This window comes from Astatotilapia calliptera, chromosome 2 (assembly GCF_964374335.1).
Source record: "Astatotilapia calliptera chromosome 2, fAstCal68.1, whole genome shotgun sequence".
NCBI classification, from domain to species: Eukaryota; Metazoa; Chordata; class Actinopteri; order Cichliformes; family Cichlidae; genus Astatotilapia; species Astatotilapia calliptera.
In genome coordinates this window covers 8,834,614-8,856,595 of record NC_137423.1, presented here as the reverse complement: position 1 = coordinate 8,856,595, position 21,982 = coordinate 8,834,614, and the positions used below count along the sequence as shown (strand labels likewise).

The 21,982-nt window shown below is 41.2% G+C and overlaps 1 protein-coding gene across 3 annotated transcripts in view; it reads right to left on the bottom strand.

Moving 5' to 3' along the window:
* Nucleotides 1-927: 927 nt before the first annotated feature.
* pcgf3 (polycomb group ring finger 3) overlaps nt 928-21,982 on the bottom strand; it is a 69,760-nt gene continuing 48,705 nt past the window's right edge. For all 3 annotated transcript variants that reach the window (XM_026183758.2, XM_080305089.1, XM_080305091.1), the window contains 6 exons: nt 19,462-19,517; nt 19,066-19,173; nt 11,516-11,604; nt 6,954-7,091; nt 2,738-2,818; nt 928-1,535 (listed from right to left, as the gene is read on the bottom strand). In XM_026183758.2, coding sequence (XP_026039543.1) covers nt 1,488-1,535; nt 2,738-2,818; nt 6,954-7,091; nt 11,516-11,604; nt 19,066-19,173; nt 19,462-19,517 — 520 coding nt within the window. In that variant the 3' untranslated portion in view covers nt 928-1,487. The remainder of the gene's footprint in view (nt 1,536-2,737; nt 2,819-6,953; nt 7,092-11,515; nt 11,605-19,065; nt 19,174-19,461; nt 19,518-21,982) is intronic.

Sequence of the window (21,982 nt, the reverse complement as noted above, 5' to 3'; positions counted from 1 at the left end):
CTTCCATGTTCACCATAAAAAAGAAACTAGGATAAGACCGTCTCTGAGGCTGTTAAGATGAGGGAGTTGTCTGTATTTCTACCTTGCAGCTTCGGTAGCTCTGCAGTAAAAATGGAGCTGAAGGAAATGTCTGGAAGGATGGAGGGTGCCAAAAAACATCTACAGCTAGCAGCTCAAACCAAAAGCTGTAAACATGTGGGTGGTATGGGCATACACCTGCCTGGTGCTGCTGCCACTGAAAGACTGCAGAAACACAGGGACGGATATTAAAAGACTGCACGGTGGGTACCGAAAACAATGTTTAAAAAATGAAACATCTTCCGGGCATCTACGGACATGAGTGTTTTGTGTAATGTTAAAATGTGTTAATATAACTAAAATTAACAATAAATGTGTTCTACTGAAGGAAGGTGAGATGGGAAGGATGAGGTTGGGGTGAAGCTTTCTCCTCATCGGCCCCCTAAAAGTTCATCTATCGGGGCAAAGGAACACATTTAGACCCCACATACACATAAATGGCAGAGGATTTGATATAGCTGTTTTGTGTCTTTCTCAGACAACATAAAAATGCATTTATATAATTTGATACTGATAGTGAGTCTGTCTTTAAAAATCCTAATTTATCACCTCTGGACATTTATTGCCCAACATATAGATAGCACTTCTGGGATCCACTCTCTTTTAACAGTCTAAAGTCTCTCTTCAATCTCTTTCTCTCTCTGTAATGACATTTTATGTACAATATTGGTATATAGAACATAAATAACTACACAAAAAATTAACCTATTCACAATTGACAATTGAGAACCCAATAGCAAATTAGACAAAGCCAACAGAATGAAATTTAAACCAAAAAAAAAAAAAAAAAAAAAATCAGGGAAATCAGAGACTTGATAAACAGCTTAAATTTGATGCCTGTTATATAAATTTTTCCATATACTTTCTGTGCTCCCAAGACGTGTCGAGTGCGGTGTGAAAAGAACAAAACACCTTTTTATATTAAAAAAAAAATAATCCTGTCCTCCGCTCAGTCATCATCTCAGGAGGATGAAGTCTGCATGGAGCTGGAAAAGACGGTCACACGATTCCCGACATCTTGTTTGCGTGTAAACAGAGCACCAGTAGTGTCTTGGTTCCGTGTGTCTCTTCTGTACAAAAGTATAAATATATGCTTTTTCTCCATATTTTTTATTTTTTCGTTCACATATGTAGGATGTAGCAGACCAGGGAAAAAAATGGTTGTTTTAGTTTCTAAAAACACACGCCAGTGTTGCAGTGTCTGTGCTGGAGAGGCGGCCAGTTTGTGTCAGTTTGTCCCACTTTCCCTCCCCGTTAGATGGACGTTTGCTGGCTTGTGTTGACTTTTACCGTCGGGCGTTTGCTTGGTGTTGGTTGATCGTCTTTGCATAAATTAAAAAGGTTTCGGCACAGTCCGCGGCCACTGGGCCAGAAAGAAAAATAAAAAACAACCACTGTGTCCGTTGTAGCTACAGCAGATCCATCTTGGGTCTGTAATGGAGCAGGAGGGGGGATTTCTGCAAGGAACAAGCAAAACACAAGCTCGAGCAAAAGGCCTTAAACCATTCACAATTAGCTTATTAACTGCACTGAAGCATGGATTGGCTTAGAAAATATGATGCTAATGTTTAAGTGCTATAGTTTAGGTTCTTCTACGAGAAATAACAGATTTATGACAGACTAAATGGGTTTCCACCTACAGCAGAGACCTAGTTGTACATTAACTGTTACAGGTGGAGACGTGATGTATCAACACATGTCTGTGTTTACGCCACTGTTAACTGGAACACAAGTCCTTGAATTTGGGGAAATCGCTTTAAGAACATAATTTGTCCTCATTTTCAAGAAGCCAGATGTTACACTCGATTAATTAAAAGAAGTCTTGAGTACAAAAAGGTGAACTTATTACTTCATTATTTTTAATTTTAAACCAGTTTTTGACAGATTTTTACAGTCTGTGTGTTTTTGTTTTTATAATAGGTGATCTAATAAACTTACATACTCTATAACTTCCAAAGAAGCTTGAAAAGCATTTGGGAAGACGTCCTTCTAGGAAGTTTTTTGTGACCTACGCTGCACAACTGAAATTTCACTGGGTACTCATGAAGGCAGGTATATGGTATAGACTCTAGACGAGAAGATTACATCAGCCAGAGAAACCAAAGGACTGCTTCACTGCTGCAGCAAACACTGTAGATATGTTGGCCAAACTCTGTGTTCAAATTCAGTTTTTCTTACAAATCTAAGCACCATCTGTGTAAATGCTATTATTGTAGGGTCTACCTTACAGTATAAAGCGCCTTGAGGTGACTGCTGTTGTAGTTTGGTGCTATATAAGTAAAACTGAATTTAATTAAATATGATATGCAGAAGGAATAACAGCAGCTTTGATAACTAGCTTTATCTAATGAGATGCTAACTGTTACTCATGTCGCTTGTGCTAGTTAACCAAATGGAGCTATGGCATGTGGTGAAAGCATGCTTGCCTGATGGCTGTTCAGTAAAAATATAACCTGGAAATGCATCAGACTATTGGAGTTTACTTCTGGGGAAAAGTCGCCAATATTAACTGATTATATCAATACATGAACAGTCTGTAGTCAGCTGATTAGTTTTCAGTTGATAAGTGTCCACATAGCAAAAACATTTCAGTGAAATCAATTCAACTGGATATTACTGGTAATACCAGTCTCAAACTCACAACTCATTTGTCTTTTACCTTAAATCTCCATCTTGTAACAACAACAAATTTCAAAGTGTGGTCCTTCCCCAAGATTTCCTCGTTGCATAAAATGTCCAGCTGAGAAAAGAAGCACAGAAACAAATTACTGAACGATATCTGACCCGATTTGTGCAAGAGTAGTTAACAACATGACGTTAATATGAGCGGCGTATGCTGGAGGTCTCTGCTGGTTAGTGCGAGGACAAAGTGAAACTCTACTATTTTCCCCTCTTTCTTTCTATTCTAACATCAGTGTTTCCTGGAGATGTAGCTGGGTGGGTGGATGGGTGAGTGGGGGGCTCATTTTGACATCGAGTGGCCCCTGGCACCCGCACAGAGAATCCAAAAGTTCGATACTGAACACGATGCCGGCTCGCCAAATCTACCGCTCCCCCGTGAAGCCGGCATTGATATTCTTCTGAGCAGCTCCTCGCATCTGCATCTGCCAATCAATACTGAGAGGCACGCAGGGAGGGAGAGAAAGTGAAGGCCGGGGAGGGACACTGCCACAGCGCCACCTGCTGGCTCTCAGAGAGAGCACATTTTAAGGCTGGGAGGAGTTGAAACTATCCAGGTCTGATTGGAGGATGCAATTCAGGGGCAGAATTTCATTCTCCAATCAGGTTTTCTGTCCGACAAAACAAAACCATAAATCTAAAATTGAATTGTACAGCTGAGATGCTTTTTACCCTTAAACCCTGAAGAAACTTATTAAATCATCATTATCTAAACAGAGATGCTCACAATGAAAATCAGAAAAATGAGATGCTGAATGAAAAAAATAAAAGCAATCTAAGAAGGAAACCAGAATCTGGCACACCAAAACCAATCAAAGCATAACTGTGATCTTCTGAATTTTGTTCTATGAGATTTTAAACTAAATGAATCATTTGTAGTGATGCTGGGAAACTTGTCCATTCATTTGCTACTTAAAGGGCTGAATTGTTGTAATTCCTTATGAGGTTGCTCTAAAAGCTTCCTGACAAGCGAGGTTTCCCTGAAATGTCACAGAGTAGGGCTGGGCGATATATCGAGTTTTTTAAAAATATCGATATATTTTCATACGAGATATAAGATGTGACAATATCGTTTATATCGATATAGTCTATGTTACGTTATAATTATACTTGTGGAGCCGCAGGTTTGCCTCTCTTTCGTCCACTTTTGTCTCTACGCAACGTTACTCGGCCTCGCCTCTCCTTCACTGAACACAACTCCCCCCTCCCCCTTAGCTTCACCTGCAGGCAATGACAAGATGAAAGCGGAATATCTCCGTTAGCGAGTTACCGTGCGTGGGGCTGGACGGCGTCAACGTGTTAGCGAGCTAACCGCGCTAGCGAGCTAACCGCGCTAACGACATGCAGCCAGGAGGGGCTGCACGGCCTAAAATCCTTTCATTTTCTCAAAAATCGACAGTGCGCCTTATGTATGAATTCTGGTTGTGCTTACTGACCGCGAACCGATTTTATGTGGTACACAGCGCTCAGCAATCTGTCAAAAAATGTTTTAATATGACTTTGCTAAGCTACGGAGCTGCACCACTTGATGGATTGTCGGAGGATTACGGCTACCGAGGAGGAGCCTCGCGGAGTGATACGTACTGTGTGTGTATAAGGACCTGTTCAGAGACGTGGTGCAGCTGTGAAATCTGTCTCTTTGTTATTATGCTCAGCGTCTATTAGTTTACATTTTGACTGCACAATTGTGAGCTTTTTGTTATGCACAAACACAACATTGTTTTCTTTTATTTATGGACCATGATTATTTAATAAATGCTGATAATTTATTTTTGAGTAATTTCTTCATGTACATCTACGCTGTATGTAAATAAAAGTGCCCGTGTGACATCTGGGACACAGTGTGACTAGGAACTCTCTTTTTGTTCTTAACTTATGGCTTTTAAAAAAAAAATCGAGATATATATCTTATATCGCCATCCAGCTAAAAAATATCGAGATATGAATTTTGGGTCATATCGCCCAGCCCTATCACAGAGTATTAACAGGAACGAGTAAGAGAGTCATCCCGTCCATATTAGTTTCTCTTCATTGCCTTCCTGTTAAAACCACAATTTAATTTAAAATTCTTGAATAATCAGTCCCATCATAACTTAAAGACCCCCAATAGAGCACTCATCCCTCTCAGAGCCCCTGGCTTGTGTTTCCCGGAGCTCCTTAAAGTAGAGCGGGAGGCAGAGCCTTCATCTTTCAGGCTCCCATGTTCCTGTGGAACCAGTTTCCCACGTTGGATTTGGGACTTTTAAAATTAAGTTTGGCTTTTCACAAAGCTTGTAGTTACAGCATGGATCAGTGATTGATTGCTGCCTGGGCCTAAGCCTGGCTGGACGTCTCTTCCTGTTTAAAGGGAGTTCTTCGTCTCCACAGCTGCCAAGTGCTTGGTTCATTTTCTGTTATTAAATTTACAGTTCAAAGCATTTTGAGGCGACTGCTGTTGTGAACTAGTTTCCACAGCTATAGAACTGAGTGTGTAAAAAAAAAAAAAAAAAAGAATTAATGGATTTTTTAAACATGCATCTCCTATATGTGAAACTTTGAGATTGGAAGATTAGCTTTTTCCAAGATAGTCTTTTAAATGCCAAAAATGTGCTTATTCTTGTAGCACATTTATAATGCTTAATAATAAGAACAACATCTTTATTGTCTTTATATGGTCATCAAAGAAGACCTAAGAAAATCTATTTGATTCCAGGAATCGATCCCTGATTTTCCTCCATTTTGGGCATTCCTTTTATCCTAGTTTCATCTGACGGAAACACTTCCTGCAGAGACATTCAGATGGCTGACGTGGCCACAACGATGGGTTTACAAACATGATCAATGAGTAACTGGTGTACTGCTCCCCGACAATGCTCTGCGCTCGGCTCTGCATTGAAAGCAGAAATCGTTTCAAACAACATCTTTTGATAGTCAGTAGATAGGACAACAATGGCTGGCTGGGAGAGCATCCGCCTCGCCAAAGCTGTGTTATGGAGGCCGACGATATGATGGAGCCTTCCCACTCATCTCTGTGACAGCCAGTTTAAAAAAAAAAAAAAAAAAAGGACACGGAGAAAACAGAAAAATAGACGACAAGGAGGCGACTGATGATTCAATCGAAAAATCCATCTGTCAAATTATCGCCTACTCCCCTCCACCCTCCCATCCCCCGCTGCTTATAACAGGGTGGTAACGATAATTAATAGAAAAATTAGATCTCATATGGGCTTGTTTCCTGCTAAATATAACAAACACAAAAGGCATTGTATGAGTCAGTACAGAAGAATTACAATAAAGTGACCTTTTATGCAATTTCTTGCAATTAACTAAAACTTTCTGATACGCGGGGCCCACACGGGACAGCTGGTGCTCCGAAAACTTAAAACAAGCGCCAAGAATTAAGAGATTTGTTCCAATTTGCTACAAATCCATTTCTGGAAAAAGAAACAATGTTTTTGTAAGAACAGGAATTAAAATGACTAAAAGCAGTAATCTGCAATCTCAATGTTTAATCACAAACTACTATAGGAATTATTGTAAAACTTCCTGGAGGGAAAGCCTGTAAGTGTCATGGTCGTGAGGTTTTGTGGAGTTTTTCAGGTTTGGATTTATAATGTTTGAAATGATGGTGTCAGGGTGCGGGTCACGCCTCTAGCTGCTGGTCAGGCTGCTTGTGATTCTCAGCTTCTAGCAGCTTTTTAGCTTTAACCCACTACTGATTCTGAACAATGTCAAAGATATTCCTAATATGACTGGGCACAGAAGCCCCACCCACTTGCTGTTCAAACTTTCTGTTTACAAGGGGCAGCTAATGACAATATAGTTGGTTTAAAGGGAGGGGAGTAGCAAAAACAGCTCCTTTCAGACCGAGAATGGCCTTAAGGGTCTCACTGAGGCTCAGCATCAGATAAAATGAGGATTAATTTAAACTCCAAGAACAAACATATGAAGCCATTTCTGTTCCTTTGTAATTAAGGCTAGTAGAAAGCTTCAAATGTACAGGTTAAGTCTAGCTTTGAGCAATAAAAGGATCAGAGTGATGCAGACTCTCAAGGTTATCAACATGGAGATAACAAGCGCTGAGGGGGGAAGTGTTTCCTCTTAAACTGCTTCCTTTACAGCTTTAATTTTACACTAAAACTACATTTAGTTCGTGACAGACTCATTTCCCTGTCATCATTGTTTCCCGGGCTGGTGGAGCGTGATATTATCTGTACCTCATTAAATGATGTCAGGTTAAGCTTTTTGGCAATGAACTTCTTGAGGTGGAGGACCGTGGCTTGTGCTGAACAGCGGATCCACTTGCGCTTCAGACCGCGAAGCTTGCTGCTGTTGCACTCCAAGCAGATGCTGACCTGTTAGGAGACAGAAGATGAGGATTTAAATCCTGCGTCCACTGAAGTGTGGGTACATGATCTTATCATTTTATAAGGCCATTAAGAACTGTTTCATGTTAAAGTGCTACATTTTTTTTTAAATATAAGCCACGAGGGATCGCAAGGTTCCTTTTAAAGAGCAAGTAGTAGGGCAGTGCTAGAGCTAGATCAGTGACAATGTGGAGTGTGTCCACTGCAGAGCCCTGTTCTGAATGTCAACGTAAATCTAGTGTTACATGATTGACAGAGCCTATAACTCTGCCTCAAGCTGTTTCAAATGCTGCTGTTTCACAGTCAAACTGTAGTCATGTGTGTAAAGTTAAATATAAATAAATATATAAACACTTTGGTTTAGGAAAGTTCAGAACAACTTAGACGTCTGCAGTCTTCATAAGAACCACCTTCTTACTTTGAGAAGCCCAGAAAGTTTCACCTGGCAGCACCTAAAGGTCAAAATTCCCACCTCCGCAAAGGTCAAAAACCTCATGGCAGAATTCATAAGTCCTGCAGCTGTGAACTTTTCACCCAGCAGAGCTGAATGTGAGAAAATTATCCAACTCAGCTGAAGTAGACATTAAAAAGCTTGATACAAAGCTGAGGTTTCGTTGATTGTGCTTATAAACATGTAAGGCAGGTAACCGTCCAGTGAAGACAGAGATGGCTGACAATCGCCAAACCTGATTTATACCAACATTGTGAAAACTGCTTCAATCTTCAATGCTGCTTTTAAAGAATGACAGAAATGCTTTCAGTCTGGATAACTAAACAGCCTTTAAGCCCCATTTGTCAGTTTTTGTTGTCGCTGAGGCTGTGAACAACCACAATATTTGGTTTGCCTTCCATTTATAATCCATTCAACAATTTAGTTTTGGCTGTGTAACCAGAACTGTAGCCTGCCCACATCGACAAACATATTTCCACCTTTCTACAGCATCTCTTTTGCAAAGACATGAAACCAAGAAGCCCGGCCGCAGGGATCGATTCAGCTCACATGGTATGTGTGGATTTGTAGCTCGTTTCACCCACCTTCTCATAAAAACTCAACCTGACGCTGGTGTTGATTTCCTCCTCTGCTTCCTCACAACATCTCACTGAACCTCTGCTGCTGTTTTTTGGGGTTTTTTGTTTATTGGCTTCTTTCACGCGACCGACACTTAATGCCATTGGCCCATTCATTTGTCTCCCCACCCCCCCGAGGTAACATGGTAGGTGGTTTTTGGCAGTGGATGGTAGCGGGAGTCAGAATGCATTACTGCTACTGGGCTCCAGCGGCACATATCAAGAGACAAAGGCAGAAGCGTTGGATTTATTCATTTGTGGGTGTTCCTCTTCCTCTTTTCATCTTTCTCTTTTGAGACGGAGAGAGCTAACATTACCCTGGTTTCTGTTTAAACTTGGAAATCATCTCTGCTCTCAAGTAAACACTGGCAGCGCTTCAGTGAGCAGCCTGCCCTTCAATAAGCAAAACCCAGATTCATAATATATCTGCTTTCCAGTGGTGTTGGCAATGAGGGAGGCTCATAATGTGAAATAAAACCCTTAGCAGTGATCTGGACTCCACGGCAGCTTGATAGCAGGCCGCAAGGCAGTTTCATTACATTAAAATAGATTAGTGACGTGCTCACAGAGCCGAGGACTCCCGCTTCAGCTAAACACACAGACGTGATGATGCAAGGGAGAGGCGTATCAAGAAAATATCGCACGAGCCTTCAGGAGTCATGAAGCGAAAGCTTTACACCATGTTGCCGAGTCCCGAATGCTTGCAGAGCGCTGATGCAACATTTCTATCTGCACCTTCTTCTGTGTGGAGTAAAAGTTTGTCTGTGTGGGTTTTGAATTTGGATCTCTGATAAATTACATTTGGAGACATCAATAAATAATTCAGAGCGAAGCTGCTCTTGCAAATGTCTCCAAAGTAGACTCTTTAAACCCAAAATAGCTGTAGTTTATTAAATTTACACAATCTGTTCTGACTCTATTAAAATTTGATATGAGCCTGAAGGTGACCCCATCTGGAGACTTTATACCTCGTCTAGAAACATTAACCTCAGAAACGAGCTTCATGCTTTGCTGCAAAAGTAGGCTGCTCTGATTAATTGCAGCTTTTATCAGGAATTTAGTTTCTCCCTTTTTAGATGAGCTTGTTGCAAGTTTCTTTCTCGCCTAGCAACACCCCAAGGTTATACTCTAAAAGGTCGTCCAGAAGACAGCGGGGGAGCGTTCTGGAAGTCTTCCATGCATGCTCACAACGCCTGCTGGTTGTTACATCTCAGTGATGAAGGGGCGATCAATTTCTGGGAGAAAATTGCTCTTCATCTTCATTCCCCCCAACTGAAACTGCTGTTTTCACTTCCATCTGCTCAGAGATGCAACATCCCGTTTTGCAGAGCCATGCCATCAAATTACTTCAACGAGAATAATATGTATATATATGACCAAAAACCCCAATAAAGCTTCTTTTAGCTGCTCCTTTATCCCGAGGGTCTCAACCACAACAGCTAGCTCTGCATATTTGAGTTTTACTCTCTCCATGCTGTCCAGAAAATCCAAACAAAAGGTAAAATTGTTTGCAAATACGGTACTGCACTGATTTACATCTTATACATCATCTCAGCATTTTTGGAACTTGGTTTGTCAATCAAAGTACATGATATTACACGAAGGCAGCCTAAATATGAAGTCCTGGATACAGCAGGCACCTCCACAAACATCACCTCTATATATAGAATAAGTAGCAAACTGCAGTATTTGACAGCAGGAGTAGCCCTTTTTCACACAAAGTATAAATGACTGTAAAGGTGACTTCAGAAAAACACCACTCCAGTGATAATGTGATATGCCAGCAGCGTGTGCTTGCATTTATCCGACTGGTCAATGTATGCAGGATGACACTCTGTATTATGATTTCCTGCCACATCACATCTGTGTCAGCGGCCGTTCTCATCAATGCAGCAGCCTTCCTGAAATCAAGGTTGTATTTTTGTGTGAAAGGGCTTTTCCCCCCCTTTTCTTCTTTTCACTCCCTGGTGGTCTAAAAGCTCCCTACTTTTAAGAGTGTGCACCATCATCATCCTCTTATTTCAGCCATTTCCTTTCTGCATGTTCTGATGAGGCTCACTTTTCCATCATCTCACATTAGACTTCCCTCCGACATAAAACCCAGAGAATCGTATTTATGATCACCTCACCCCCTGCATGGTGACCTGACATCACCTCTCTCTCCTACACTTTGTCTCTTTTCCATCTCTCATCTTATTTTCCCTTCCCACCCTTCTGAGGCTGAGTTACATCTGACATCACTGCATTCAGCTCACGCAGCCCACTGTATTAGCTATTCCGAGTGCATTCTGCACTGCTGCCACGTATCCAAAGGGCAAGATCTTCACCCTCATCAGGGCGGCCTGTTTTCCCCACATGGCAGCAAAGAAGTGGTTGTTTTGTTTTTTAAAATATAAATCCAATTCTTTAGAAAAGCAACAGCTAAAACGTGAACAAGATTAATTTTTCAGCCTGTACAACAAACGGCGAGCCATTATTTCCACATGGCGTCTGTCCGGCAACAATAGAAACTCCTGCATTATTAATGACATTTTTCAGGGCTTAAGAACACGCCGGAATACAAATGGAATCAAGAAAAGGCCCATTTTCATTTTAAATATGTTCAGTGGGTAGCAGTGGTGTGTCTGTGGTGTCTGTGTGGCTCCGTGCAAATCAAACAGCCGAAAGACAAAAGAACCCAGTAATTGTGAAACAGCCTGGTAAACCACAAGGGGGCCACTTTTATAAAGGCAATAATTGATGTTCAGGCTTTTAAGGCAATTGTACAAACAATTATCACAAACAGTATTTTTATTCCTTGGTGCTTTTGTTCCTGACACAATGCTTTGTAACCCATAATTATTTTACCCGATTCACTTCCAGTATCTGCTCAAAGGAAAAAAATATATACTTCCATGCCTTGTGGACTTTTGTGCAAAATATAAAACATAATTAGACTGAAAACAACTCAAGTGCTGTGGTATCTAACAAAGCAGATATTTCCTTAGATCCGTTTCTGTACTAATAAAGCAAAGGATAGGATTATGTTTGGGTTTTCTGTTTTTCCCGGTGCCGTGGACACCATAATGTCCCCGATGGCTTGAATTATCCTCAGACTTTGCTGTCAACAGTTTTCACAAAGACTTTCTCTTCAGCAAAAAGTATCTGGAATTAAAAAAAACAGTTGACAGCGAGGTCCGAGGATTAAGATTGTGCCAGAACAGAGGCTGATATCTCAAAGCAAGGGGGGGGGGGGGGGGGGGATGTGCCTTTCTGAAATGCAACAAAGTAGAAGAGAGGCTGCCACTTGAGAAGGCCCCGGAGGCAGGAAACAAGGAGCAAATGTTGTCATCCGTCAGGCTTACCTGCTCGTCACTACGGTGATAGTCGTTGTCCTCCTCTGGTTTCTCCTCTCCTGCCTCCTTATTGGCCGTGTCTTCTGATTTGGCATCACCTGTTTAAAAGACAAACAAACAAACAAGCAAAGAGTTAGAAAAAAAAAAAAGATGCTGTTTGTAGGACTCAATCCAGATTCTCTCTTTATGTTTAGCAAGTTAAGAGATTTGAGGGTTACTGATGTCCACTGTGGCTGTGTTAAAAACAGATTTGTCAGGGAAACAGGCAGGTTTGTCTCCCTGCAGTATTTAAAACAGACTGTGCCTGTTGGAGCGTGAAAACACCTCCTGCAGAAGCCCATTTATAAACCAACTACATCTTTGAGGGTGTTAAAGCATCCTTTGTATGACTTATCGTCTGTGCAGGCACGTCTCTAGCACAGGTGAACTTCTAATCAATAAAAAGCGTTCGCTTATTCTGGTCTGCATGAGGAGTGACTTCAGCTCTGAACTTAACCCTGTCTGAGTTTGCCCTTTGTTCCTTTTCTCGGATATGCTGGTTTTCAGAGAGAGCAGCACAGTCTAGTGAACATTAAGGTAAAATAGGAAGAAAAAGGCATTTCTCACAGGCTGCACTGCTGAAGGATAATGTGTTCAGAGTGTTACAAGGCAGGTAAGGTACTGTTTAATAATGCATCACACAGAGCTTTTGGTCTGGCTCTGGGAGAAGTCTGAAGACCCTGGGTCAACTATATTTGGAGTTCACACACACACGCACGCACGCACACGCTACAGGTGAGTTTTTTTTTTTTTGTAACTTAATTCTAGTAGAAAACAAGGTTACCTGCATCAATATACGAATTTCACTTGCTTTACATACAGTTCGTTACCAGAAGTAGGCAGGAAGAGATCTAACAATTACTGCAAATTTCTAAAACCAAATAAGCCAGACAAGCTACAGCAAATTTCAAATGTAGCCAAATTGGACATCAAGTTGTCTTCAACCTGCCAGCTTCCTAGTGTAAACTCTGCATGATGCCCGATTGAACGCATAGTGTTCACAGCGAGCAAGTAAATGCCTCATTTCCTGCCTCCCCCGTGTTCTATGGAGACAGCACCCTCGCCTAAAGCAAACCATATTTCTGAAGGTGAGAATGCATTTGACCCAGGCTGGCTCCTGCTGTGTTCTACACATGACAAGGGGCAATTTCAGACAACATCCTGAACTGATTGCCAACGTCTGTCCTGAGATAATGTTGGCGAACTGCTTTGAAAGAATACACGCTAAACTCAAGGGATGCTTATGCTATGATGCACCATTTCTGCAGCTTTTCTGAAAACACAGGTCTGCATCACAAGTCATGTAAACGGCAGGTTTGTCATCTTATTCCAGTGTGGCAATTTTGCTTTTACATCTGGATAACATAAAATGTATGCGTGATGCACTGATCTGCACCCATTTTCATTCTGTTAAAGTTAACTACCTCCATTCACTAGTATATTAACTGAAATTTATTAAGACAAACAAATAACTCTGAACACATCTGCATTAACACATGGATTGTCATCAATCCAGCAGCCCACTGCGCTCATGATGTCAGAGCTTTGCTATTCTAACATCCATCAATCATGTGCTGCTGGGCAGCAGTTTTAAGCCCAGACGTCCCTCCCCTGGGTTACTTCCCGCAACTTATCTAAGGGAATACCAAGGAAATGGTGATATAATATCTCCAGCACATCCTGGATTTGCCCTTGACCCTCCTCCTGGTAGGACTTGCCTAGAACACCTAACCTTTACTTGTGAACATGTGTGCATCACCCTCACCCTCACCCTCAACAATCACCTCCCTTCAAAGAGTGCAAAATACACAGCAATGAAACCCAAAAACCAAACACTCAAGCAGGAACAGAGAAACAAGCAGAAACAACAACAGACGGTGTGATGGTTCACACTGTGACAACACCCAAACTCCCATCAGGGCCACCAGAATCTCCAGAGCCTGAACACCAACACACACAGTGGTTGCGAGAATCCACACGAGCCCAGAAAACTAAAGTGGTCAAGACAAATAGTGAAGACAGCAGTGTGCCGAACCAGAAACATACAGGAAGGTTACACCAGTGCTCAGAGCACCTCCCCTAGGACAAGACCAGAAGGCATCGTAGAAAGATGCCCAAACCACCTCAGCTGTTCCTTATGGTGTGAAGGAGTAATGGCTCTACTCTGACCCCCATCCAAATGACTCTGCTTCTCCACCGCTCTCTAATGGACAGTCTAGACACCCTATTTTTGGAAGGAAGCCTATTTTTGTAGTCACCAAACATTGCCTGTCGAAGCCAAGGGAACCATATCATCTGCCTAAAGCAGAGATAGGATCCTGAGATCTCGGAATCTGACGCCATTCATCCTTTGACTCCTTTAGAAATTCTGTCCATGAAAATTAAGAAAAGAAGCGCTAACAAAGGACAGCCTCGGTGGAGTCCAAAACCCGAACCCCGCTCCTGACCCTAAACCTAAGTGAATCGCCAGTGACCTGGTGGATGTTAAAAGGTTAAACATTTACAGGTGTGAGGCAGAATTATGATGTTCATTTGACTTTAGGTACATCTAAAAATGAAGTCTCATTCGAAGTATTTGATTTTCAAAAATGACATGCTGTCTCACTGTAGAGACTTTTAGATATATATCTAAATCTAACACACTTCCCGATAATTTCAAACCTCACACTGTGAAACAGATGCTCCACAGTTGTCCGGGACAGCTGAGGTTTATATATTTCTCTAGGGATTTTCTTGTTGGCTGTGATATTGTAGTAGTATTGAATTTTTAGATATGAAACTTGGTTATCAAAGTCAAAATTGCATTGCAGTGACAAAATTGCCACATGGGCAAGTATTGCTTTTCTGTAACCTTTAAAAAACAAAGAAATTCGGTCTGTTCTTCCTGGATTCAGTGGATGTAATAACGTGTGTGTGTGTGTGTGTGTGTGTGTGTGTGTGTGTGTGTGTGTGTGTGTGTGTGTGTGTGTGTGTGTGGGGACAGTTTAGTCCTACTCAGACAGTAGATGCTATTGGGAGCACCCCTCTGTGACCATTTTCTGTCTGGGCTAACTGTCACCAATTCCACCAAGTATTATTGAGCTGCTCTGGTGTCTCTGTGGTGATTGTCTCCAGAGTGTGCCTCACTGATTGCTTATCACCAGGGTCTTGCTCTTATTGTTGTGCCTCACCTTCAAACAACTCCTGAGCATCTGAGTGACTCAAACATGAAGTCCTGGCTTTTGTTCGAGGTGATGGCATCGTGTAATGGGTTGATTGCTTGGGTCTGGGGATTAGAAAGACTGAGCAGTCTGTCTCTTCCAAAATTTCTTTTTGTTTCAGAAAAATCATCTACTCTGACAGGTTTATGATTTGTGGGAACTCTTATAAACAGTCGAATCCCAAAGGCATGTACTACAACGTTTTCGAGTGATTCTGCTGTGTAATGGCAGTGAGATGGAGTAAACTGTGTGTTAGTGAGTGGGCGTTTATATTGTCATGAAGTAGAAAAGGGCACTCGACAGACTCATCATCGCCCCATGTCTCCCTATTTTCTTGTGTAAAGTGCTCAGAAAAGAAGGTCATTTAGAGAAATGAGTTTGCTGTATACTAGAGGAGGCCAGATTTTTAACAGTGTTTGGAAAAAAACTCAGCTTATGCACTTAAAAGCACAGCTAACACGGCTTAGATCTACTGTGCAAAGGCTTAAATCGTGCAGTATTATAGCTTAATGGCAGTGTTATCAGTGGTTAAAATATTGGGCCTGTTGCACATGCCACGTTTGTCTTAATGTAAGTAAACCTTCAGTTGGGAATAAAACACACACAAGAAAGTCCACAGAAACATCTCTAATATTGCTTTGCATGTTTAGTATATTCCAATCAATCAGCATATTACTGACAGATAACTCTATATTGCAGTTTCTGTGAGAGACTGTGAGACTGAATGCAGAGCTTGGAGGTACTCTGTTAAGCCGCCTTGGAAAGTGTTTGGAACATATTGATAAGAGAGCTGGATTATGCACTGTCAAGGAACAAGCTGCAAATATGTCATACTTAGAGCCAACACTTAAGGAAGAAAATGGGCAAATTATGAACTTCCACTGGTCCCCTGTAATCAATAAAATGTGATTTTTGTTCTGTAATTGTTCATCTCTTTAGGGTATTAATGCACTGAGGGAGCATTTGGATTAAGGTCCCAACATGACTCACAATGTCCCTGATTCAGATCCACATGCAGGTCTGTACTACATGTGCTCTGTTTAATTAACAGACATTGCGTCATTTATTTCCTGAAAACACACTCTTTCTTCCAAATATTACAACCTCTGGTTGTGACTTCTGTGCTCATGGATTAGAAAGTGTCGATCCGTCTTCTATAAAGCGGAAGAGGTTAACTTTATTCAGCTGATTAGAAGGACCTAAAAAAAAGTTCCTAATTTTGAGATTCTGGGTAAATGAGCCTTTAATTAAGTGTAAAACTGCTCAGCTCTGGCAGGAGAAACATTTACAGAGCGCCCACTGTCACCTGTTGTTAGTGCAGTGTGATCTCTGCGATACCATCTGTTAACTTTGGTTTGCTATTCTTAGATAGGAACCTAATGAGGAGCGTCCATTTTCTCAGGTGGGAGAGAAAGATTTCAAGTAAACAAACCAGCCTGCTCGCGGTGATGCTGGATAAACAAATTCTGACTATGACTTAATATTTTTCACCGTTTTGGGAAATCTACCCAGCTTTAAGAGCTACAAAACAGAAGAAAATAGAAATACAGTAGAGCTTCTAGAGGCCAGCAGCTGCACAATTTAAAACTAGATTTGTATTGTCTATTTTAAAATAGAGTACAAAGTAGTTTTTTGTTGAGTAGTTTAAAACCAGAAAACCTCATTATTATTATTTTTCCAGTTGGGGCGAAGAATTGTTGGCATTGACCCCCGTGTCCTGGAGTGGGACGTGGGGCATGACTCAGATGAGCCATCGCTGCAACCGAACACCGCCTGCCTACATAAAATCACTGCCTACTACTTTAAAGCTTTTATACCACATGTATTCAAGTCAATGCAAACAGAATCTCTGTAACTTTAATGAAAGTCCTGACAGGTCTTCAAAGAATCTGGATGCAATGTCAAATCGCTGAGTCCAGATTAAAGATGGATGCAGATAATTTACAACCTGTAAAACAAGTCAACCACAACCAGATGACTAACACATACCCAGGATGCACTTTATCGCTTCTGAGCAATGTGCGTTTTTATTTACAGTGCCTCATACTGCATTAGCCTGTATGTATAGACAGATGATGGTAATATTACATACTCAGCCTAGTAGGATTTTTGCTGCTAAACCACCCCTTAAGCACCACTTTGTGATCAATCTAACCTATGTGTAATATTGTGACACTCCTCGGCTTTCTTGTCTCTCTCAAACATTTGCTGGCGTTGTCGAAACTTTTTTATGCAATCTAAACCATGACTGGGGAACTGTGGCTGTATTTTTAGCTCAATTTGTGGCACTTGCAAAACTATCTAACACTAATGGTGTTGTACAACCATGGTGAGTCTTTTCAAGAGTGGCTATTTGAAAAGACCACTCACCGTGGATGCATTACGGAGAACTGCACACAAGATGGTGTGCCATTAGCCGGCTACCTGACACATGGATGTTATGCACGATGCCTTTTTCTATTCAGACTTCCATTTGGCTCAACACACATGCACGAATGGATTAAATACTATAAAGTTATAACAGCTCAATAGTCTAAGATCTTTTTCTTACATTGTTGAACCAGATGGATGAAATGAAAAGAGAAATTTTGTTGTGCAGTGTGACATTTTCTTTGTTGTGTTTTCAGTGATTGTATATAGAGACGAGCTTTGAGGGAGACCAGACGGTAAACCAATTATCTGAAATTCACTGGAGTTAAAAGGAAGCTTTCAATTCCTTAAAAGGCTGGTAGCTTTAAAATCTTCAGAAACGCACGAAAGAGAGTGAATTTCTATTTCCATAACATGCATTTGGTTTTCTATAGTTTCCTCAAGTCAAGATTATTTTTATCACTGCTCAAAGCTAGAGACACATTTGTTTGTTCAATGGTGAAATGGAGCCCAGGAGTTGCTTTGTTTCTTTTTCTGTTGGCGTCTGTGCAAATGGTCCTTAAAATGTGTTTGGGTATGAACATTTAGAGGTGTGTGTGTGTGTGTGTATATTCTATAGCTAAACCTGACTTCCAGCGACAAAGCTCGAGAATCCAGAGAGCAGTTCCACTTCCATTTGAACCTTAATTACCAAAATCAGAGAGGGGGATTAAGCTAGCGATTAGGCCTGCCAGCATGACAGCCCTCTGGGTACACATCTACACCAACCCTTGGAAGCGAGCAGGTTTGGAAAAGCCATTGTGCACAAAGAGCAGGCCAGAGGCTCGTTATGATTGGCTAAATTGTCTTTATCTGTACTGTTTAATGGCTTCTGCTCTTACTCTTGGTTGTGCTTCTAATGTTTCTCATTACTGGCCAGAGACTTCATTCTTTACACATTATCAGCACGACATCCACACTGCAGAGGTGAAGTCTCATTTATAACAACATGACGTTAGCATAGAATAGTTTAGAATGAAACATGATAAGCAGGCTGTTCTTTAGGGATCTGTGACCGGCAGGTTTCTCAGTAAGGTTTCTACCCTTCACTTGTTACATTCATTTAAAAAAAGCAAAACAATCAAATGCCACACTCTTAAAGACTTGGGAACAAACAAACAAACCCATCTACATCCATCACAGCTCGTCTTTTGTCCCGTCTCCATCCAGTCACTTCTACAGCAGATGTTTGCCCCTCCCTGAGCCTGATTCTTGCAGAGGTTTCTTCCTGTTAAAATTCAGTTTTTCCTTCCTACTGTTGCTGAGTTCGTGCTAATAGGGGTTCGTCTAATTGTTGGGGTTTTCTCTGCATTACTGTAGGATATTTGTCTAACAATATAAATAGTTTTGAGATGGTATGAGAAGATATGAAAAAAACATAACTGACTTGAATTGAAAATTGAATTCTACTAACATACTGAGTGCAAGTATGTAAATACAATATCTGCACGTTACCATGCATAATTTAAGTATAATATGTGAATGCATATTGTGCATGTGTCTTAGATTGTTTAGGTTGCCAACAGGTAAAATCCGCCCGGACAATCAATACAACATTATTTACACCATTTTTCAAAGAGGCTGCAGGAAATATTTGTTTTCATGCCTGCAGTACTTTTTTCAGCCAGGTTGAGCCCTGGTGCTATTTGGAGGACCTTCAACTCACAGCAGCATCACGTGACAAAGCCAAACAACATCCTCTCGTATGCTGCATTCACTGAGACTATTATGTGCCACCATTAAGGCTGTGTTGACTAAAGGTCAAATCCTTCACGTCAAAAAAATAAGAGACCCGTCACAGGTGCATGTTAAGTGTTGGTTTAAATGCAGAGCCAGCTCCAAACTAGATGAAGCAATAAGAAAGATTTTCTGTGGTTCTGAAAACAGCGCGAGTCTGCGAGGCTAACGTACCGTTGCGTTGATCTAGATGAGTCTTCATGTTGCAAAGTTCTCCTTTAATGTCTCCGGGCACCTCCATCCCCAACTTCTGATAGAATTCCCTTTGTTTCTTTATCTCCGCTGCACAAGAGCCAAAGGAAGAAAAAAAAGAGTTAAAAACAGAAGTCCTTTTTGCCAAGGCTGATGCTGTCATCTTTTTAACATTTAGAGAAGCATGTGTGCACTACAGGGAGCTTGTTCCTTAGGAGTTCTGAGGTTCACGTACAACAGCGAGGAAAAACAATATTAAAATGATGCATTTTTCAGTCAGTTTATCAAAGCATGCATGCAAGGGAAAGCTAAAAAGTTACGTTTTAAGGAAGGATCTCTTGTAGGTTGCATCCCAGGAAATAAATACACAATACTTACCCTCTTGTAGTCCCGGTACCAACTTATAGACAATGTCTTGCATTGTTCTGTCATGGCTATAAGGGACAAGAAAATAATTAGTTACTTTAACACGCAGTGAAAATTAACATTATAAAAAGGGAAAAGCAACTGAGTTTCAAACCCAGAGATTCAAAAACTCACAGCGAACAAGGTAAAGATGCACTTGTACAATTTCATAACACATTTGCATGTTTTTGTAACTCACAGCAGTGGATCCCTACCTTCAAGTCTGGACTGGAATCCACAAAAAAACCCCAAAAAAACTCAGTCTGAAGTCATGAGATCATCAACATGATAGGAGAGAACGTGGGAAACAATATTCTGCTGTTTCTTTTCTTATCAAAATTCCCCTTGATTTTTTTCCTTTTCTTGTATGTAATGCTGCATAATCAGTCCAGCCTCTGCACGCAGCAGTCTGAGAGGGTGGAATAACATTTGGTTGAACTATTGAGAACCTGTAGATTTTGCGCATCCTGTTATGACATGCTGCAAATGCCCCGAGGTAAAACTATAAGTTCTTGCCACCCTGCACTGTAAAACACTATCCTGTTAAATGACTGAAAATCTCAAGGTGACGTGCAAGAAAATAATCTCACAAAGCCCCAACTGACACCCTCAAAGGCTGATGTTCAGCATGCGCTCTGTCAGAGTGTTAAATGGTTAAATGGCCGCTTCCCCCGTGCTGGTGACATGGTGCACAGTGGGTACGCGTTATGTGTGATGGTGTGTTTTGACACCCAGTGCTGACAGCCAGCTAACAGACAAAGTGTGCTGTTTGTTGCAAGGTTATGGAGGAGAAAAATGAATAAATAAAAATGTGACATGTTTGTCTCCCCTGCTGTCCACTGAGGAGGAGTTATATCAGGGACCGAAATTAGCCACCTAATGCTGAGGATTGATCCCCTGCAAAAAAGCAGGGAAACACTGACCCCTGCTGGACAAAACTGATTATAGCCCTGAGATCTGTTACTGGCGTTAAAAATGTCCACGTTGTGAGAAATGTAGACAAAAATCACAAATACTTTGTGTGTTTCTGTGTTTTTATTTCCTGATCCCGCCTGGAAGTTTCTGAATCATGAGACTTTAAAAGGTCGAATAAATATCCCATTAAAAAAAAAAAAAAAAAAAGGACAATGAGTGTGTTCATCATCCAGCCCTGTGCAAATCACCTGAGTTATCACTGATAAAGAAGCAAATAAGAGCATAAAGAACCCAACAATTAAAATGTGATTGTGCCAACTAAAACGACTGCAGTCTCACACACCCACATCTGCTGCTCTGATTGGGTCTTATGAGCCACTGCATGTCTTTCCCTCCCCCATGCCACCATGTCCTTATCACATGAGCTCCTTCCTGAAGAAGAGATAAGCCTTGGCTACCAGTGGCCAACTCCACATGGACACTGAGTTACAGGCATTGTTCTCCTCCTTCTATGGACTCGGTTTTAAAAGCCTATGAAAACATTAGAGTGACGTGCACATTAACTCTAAATAAAATGATCCAGCAGCCCTGAACTGTCTCTAAATGTTAACACACATAGAAACCAAAATGTAAATGTAACAAATATATCATTTAAAAAAAAAAAAGTAGTGGCATGAATCAACACCATGTTTTGAAGTAACTAAATGAGACCAAGTGGCAACAATATGTGCACATTTCCTTCCCAGAGCTACTGATTCCCAAGCTGTTTGCACGCATGTAACCGCAACAATTTAAAGTATGTGAAAACAAAATGGATTAAAACAATCAAAGAAAGCCACATTTGGCGGGCGGAACGGCAGGATTTGTTCTGCCCAGCTGATTCTCTGAAGAGACATCTGACTGTGATTTTTAAGCCTAAATCTCAAACATCAACTTTGATCAATCTTCCCAATGAGCAGATGGGGTTTTGCTTGTCATCTGCTGGGCGTTTTGCCTTCAAATCACTTGTGATGTTTTCCATCAGCTCCAATTTCCTGCAAACAATGAAGGGAGGAAGAAAAAAACCCCAAACAGCTGCGCAGAGAGCTAATGCGTTTGAAATGGAGCATTTCCTGCAAAACAATGAGTCTGCAGAAAGCGCAGTTTACACAGTAATGACTAAATTGCTGGTGCACATTAGGTTTGTGTGCCACATTTATCAGACGTTAATGCGTGAGCGCTCAGAGGGGCAGACACCACACGATGCTTCGCAGAGCAGGATTTAACCAGCCGGAGACGGCTTCCAAAAGCAATAAGATATTTACAAAAGTCAACGCACTTATCGCTACTCAATTAACAGACTTGAAGTACAACTTTCCTTTTTCATATTTAGTTATCAAGAAACAGTGGGGAACGCCGAGCTGCGATGCCACTTTGATGCAAAATCCCAGCAGCGGTTTATGATCATAGCTGCAGGATCATCTACTGTATATCTACTTTATAGCAACTGAGCCGCGCTTTATAATGCACACAGACATGTTTGTTCTTTTGAAGATTTTTGAGCATAAGCAAATAAAACATAAAAATAAGACAATGAGCA